At 63.8% G+C, this 4,297-nt stretch overlaps 1 protein-coding gene across 1 annotated transcript in view; it reads right to left on the bottom strand.

Annotated features, from left to right (window-relative positions):
* The window catches only part of ITPR3 (inositol 1,4,5-trisphosphate receptor, type 3), a 58,475-nt gene that overhangs the window by 38,150 nt on the left and 16,028 nt on the right, over nt 1-4,297 (bottom strand). Inside the window, exons 7-11 of the mRNA XM_014549211.1 lie at nt 2,112-2,258; nt 1,756-1,851; nt 1,190-1,240; nt 860-1,002; nt 30-129 (exon numbers count right to left, since the gene is read on the bottom strand). Coding sequence (XP_014404697.1) covers nt 30-129; nt 860-1,002; nt 1,190-1,240; nt 1,756-1,851; nt 2,112-2,258 — 537 coding nt within the window. The remainder of the gene's footprint in view (nt 1-29; nt 130-859; nt 1,003-1,189; nt 1,241-1,755; nt 1,852-2,111; nt 2,259-4,297) is intronic.

Below are 4,297 nucleotides of genomic sequence, written 5' to 3'. Positions count from 1 at the left end.
GCCCCGGCCCCGGCCCCAGGCGGCCCCACCATGAGCCGGATGGGCCGCTCCTCCTCCACGTCGATGGGCACGTTGGTGCTCTGGATCCACGTGTTGGTGCAGAGGTGCCGCAGCCGCACATACGAGTTCCTGCAGGAAGGACCCGAGTGTACACAGCACGCCCAGCCGTCTGCTCCCCAACGCTTCCCATCTCCCCGCTGACCACACGGGCCTGGGTGGGTCCCCTCCAGGTGAGGAGCCAGAGGAGGCCCTGCGCTAACTGCTGCACGGACCCAGGCCCCCGCGCCTCGCCCACTCCCACACCCAAAGCTCCACGCCAAGGCTTGTCAATCTGGGACCAAAATCCATTGGACAAATGAGGCTGCGCAGCCATGTGTCCCGCGTAGTGTCAACGTGCTGCTTTCACCGCGGAAAGCCATGGCTTTATGAAACGTGATGACCTTTCTGAAGTAAGAGGCAATCTGAACCTCCAACAGCACCTGCCCGAGAGCTGCAGCCAAGGGGCATGGCCTGTAGAGCCTCAGTTTGTCCTCTCACCCGCGCTGGTGATGGGTACACCATAGTCCCACTGGACAGGGCATGTGCTTGAGGGCCCTACGAGGGCTAACGCCTGACTGACACCAGGGAGTCTCCTGATGTGACTTATGTCCTAGAATCTCAGGGTTGGGGGCCTTACAGTCAGCCCCCCTCCCCGCCCCGCCCAGACCCACTGGAGAGAAGGCACTTCGATAGAGCGGCACCCAGGGCTGGCACACAACAAGCGTCCAAGGGTGGTGAGCTGCCTACACGGCTCAGAGCTCAGTTCCCAGAGGGACAGTCCTGCAGGTCCTGAGGCCACAGGCACGTGGCGCCTACCCACCGGGGCACGAAGGAGTCGGTTTTCTGCAGCGTGGTGGGGTCCAGCTCAAAGAGCGAGGCGATGTCGTTGCCGTGGGGCACAGCCACCAGGCGGTACTTGATTTTCTCCCCAGCGTTCCGACGGCCTGGGCGGCCCTGCACTCCCTGGTGAAGACCCCAACTCAGGCAGGAGCCCCTCCCTCCTCTCAGGCCCCCTGGAACCACCGCCTCTCACCAGAGAGGCCCGCCCTCTCCAGCCCACCTCCCGGGGTTCACGGGCCCCCTGTCTGCCCACCCCCAGAGCGATGCACGCCACTCTCCCCCCGGCCCGGGGCCCTGCGCCTGTCCTCACCGCTCCTGCTGCCTTGGGGTCAGAGGCATCACCCTTGTAGCTGGGGTTCTCCTAGAAAGAGAAACAAGTCGGGGAGCTCTTAGACACCACGCTATACCACGTGACACCCCACACACACACACACACCGAGACATATATGTTCATATATGTCCCCCAGGGGTGCCCACCTCAGCCCCGAAACCCATGTGACTCCTGGAGAAGCCGCCAATGAGAGCCCCAGGCCCTGCCCTCCATGGCCCCTCCGGAGCCCACAGATGAACACACACACGCACACGCACAATGCCCAGTCCACACAAGCCTGTGCAACACGGACAGACACGGATGCTGGGAAGTTCGCTTCCTATGGTACCCCAGTGCCTAGAACAGCTCCTGGCACCAGGCAGGGCACAGTCATTCTTACAGGCTCATTTACAGTCACGCAGTTACTTGCTATTTGTTAAATAAGCGCCTGAGTGCAGAGAAGCAGGGTCCAGACACGTGTCTGCGTGTGGCGTGCACCAGGCACACAGCGCGTGCGTGCCCGCGAGCACCAGCCAGGGCTCCCAGATGCCGCTGCCCCCACTCACCTCAGCAGCCAGGTAGTTGCCCGTGGCCAGGTGCTTGAAGCGGTACAGGCCGTTCCAGTGGCCGGCGCCTCCACGGCAGGGGTCGTGGTGGACCACCTGGGGGTGCAGGGTGAGGCGGGTGAGCTACCCGCAGGGGGTGCTCCGGGGAGGCATGGACAGGCAGGGCACTGGAGGCCTGCGGAGCTCTGGGCAGGGGCTCCTGGGCCTGTCCTGGTCCCTTGGCCCTGGAGGGGCTCAGAGGAGGGGCAGGGACCACCTTCCCCGCCCCCACCCCTCCCAGTGATGGAGGAAGAGGGAGGGTGGAGCCAGAGCTGGAGCGAAGGGCTGGGCCTGGGCGCCAGGGGCAGGGCTCTGACCTCCACCTCCCAGAGGGCGTTGGAGCTGGTGGCCGAGGTGGCGGACTGGCGCAGCGTGGTGCGCAGGAACACCTGCAGCTTGCCCTTGTACTCGTCGCACGTCAGGAACTTCTCCTGCTCCGCGTGGAACAACCGCACCACGTCCCCCTGCAGGCAGGGGGGTGCGGCTCAGGAGGGACCAGGGCCTCCCCCGAAGGCGCTGCCGGCTGGACCCCATTTGCTCCTTCCAGAGCCGGCAGCAGAGGGCGGCCAGGACCCTCAGCCAGACCCCAAAGTCAGAGCCCCCTCAGCTGGGCAGACACGCTCCTACCCAGCGCCCGCCCAGCCTTCCGTGTTCACACCTGCCCTGGATCACCGCCTCCCGTCAGTACCTCTGGGCTCCATGGGCCAATCCCAAATCTCCCCGCTGTGAAGGCAGGAGGGGTGGCCCGCCTGGCGGCATCTCTCCCCGGCCCTTCCCGCCCAGCTCTCGGGGCCTCGTGCCCATCCCTCCGCTCCCCGCTGACTGAGTGGCTGCGGTGCAGGGACCGGGCCTATTCATCGCCACAGGTTTGCACACTGAGACCAAGTTTGGCTCCTGGCTCCGCTTTACGAGCTGTGTGACCTGGGTAAGCCCCTAACATCTCTGGCCTCACTTTCCTCGTCTGTAAAATGGGAACGCCGTGACCTCCTTGCAGAATGTGTGATTCTCGTTTGTATGACGAGGTACCACCACACTCTTACCACGCGCCAGCTGCTGTGTGAGCCCTTTGCATGACCTTCTCACACTCCACGCCCTAGCCCTCCGGCGCACATCATTACCCCGTTCTACAGGCGCAGAAACTCAGGCACAGAGGCGGTGCATGCCTGTCGATGGTCACGTAGCCAGTGACAGATGGGGCATGAACCCGTGCCCTCACCTCTCCACCACACTCCCCCGCGGGCCAGCCGCCCAGCAGGCCCTCAGGGCACGGCTGCCGCTCCCGTTATCACTGATGGCATATCCGCCCCTACACTGCGCTGGACACAAGTTCTCACAACATCTGTGGAGTGAACGCCTGAGCGGGCGAATGAAGGAATGAAGGGATATACACAGACTGGCCCCGTTACTATGGCAGAACCCAGTGGCTTCTGTATCCAGGCAGTGCAGGGCGACAGCAAACACAGGGCGGCTCTGTTAGCTCAGGTCTCACTTCCAAGTCGCCTGGAGTCTGACATCAGAGCCATGAGCCACGGCAGGCTCACCCCACCACTTGGGCAGCACCTTGGGGGTCAGCCCAGTGAGTGTCCTTTTCTAAGCGCTGCACAGATGGGGAGCTGGAATGTGTAATCAGGGAGGGCTTCCGGGAGGAGGTGGCACATGGGCTGAGCCTTGATTGATGTGTGGATGACGTGCAGGTTTAAGAGAGGGAAAGGCACAGAGCAAGGGTGGATGGGAAACAGCCTGGGAGATGGGAGGGCAGAGGAGGGTGCGGCAGCCTGAGGGGGACAGAAGGTCTGACAGCAGCCTGGCTGGCTGAGGGGGCAAAGGGAGCATCGCAGGCTTCTGAGCAGGGTCGCGAGCAGCGAACACAGGCGGCCTCCTGATGTAGCCGCTCGAGGGCCTGTCACCTGTCTCTTTAACAGGTATCACGGCCAGGTGTACCGGCTGATTCCCCCAGCGGGGAGCCCCACCCTCGCTGCTACCCTAACTCTGCCCTCCACACACTGCCTGCACCCAGGAGGCTGCTCTGTGCCCTACAGCCCGAGGAGCCTCTGAACCCTCCTCCTTCCTCCCCGCGTCTGGTTGTCAGGGTTTCTCCAATGGCCTCCCCACCTCCTCCACCCTCTGCTCTGGTCCCTCCCAAAGTCTTTCCCGGTCCATTGTCCCCCACCAAGGCTCGTCTTCTCCCGGCCTGTCAACCCCTGATGTCCTAGCGCCCACACCAGCTGGTCTAGAACCACGGCAGGGGGCAGGGGCCTGGCCCAGATCCATGGAGCAGGCATGGGGAACGGGACAGAGGCTCAAAGGATCTGGCCCACCCCAATGTGGGGGACAGGGACCCCAGGCTACTGACACCCCCTTAGCAAGAGAGCAAACTGAGGCCAGCCAGAACTTGGAGAGTGGAGAGGGGGTTGTGAGGCCAGAGATGAGAAGGGGAGGTGTAGATGGGCAGGTGGGCAGGCCTCTGTGGGGTGGAGGGGGGCTGGAAGGGCTGCAGAGCCCC

Source organism: Myotis brandtii, unplaced genomic scaffold, assembly GCF_000412655.1.
Source record: "Myotis brandtii unplaced genomic scaffold, ASM41265v1 scaffold539, whole genome shotgun sequence".
Taxonomy (NCBI): domain Eukaryota; kingdom Metazoa; phylum Chordata; class Mammalia; order Chiroptera; family Vespertilionidae; genus Myotis; species Myotis brandtii.
This window is presented reverse-complemented; position numbering and strand designations above follow the sequence as displayed.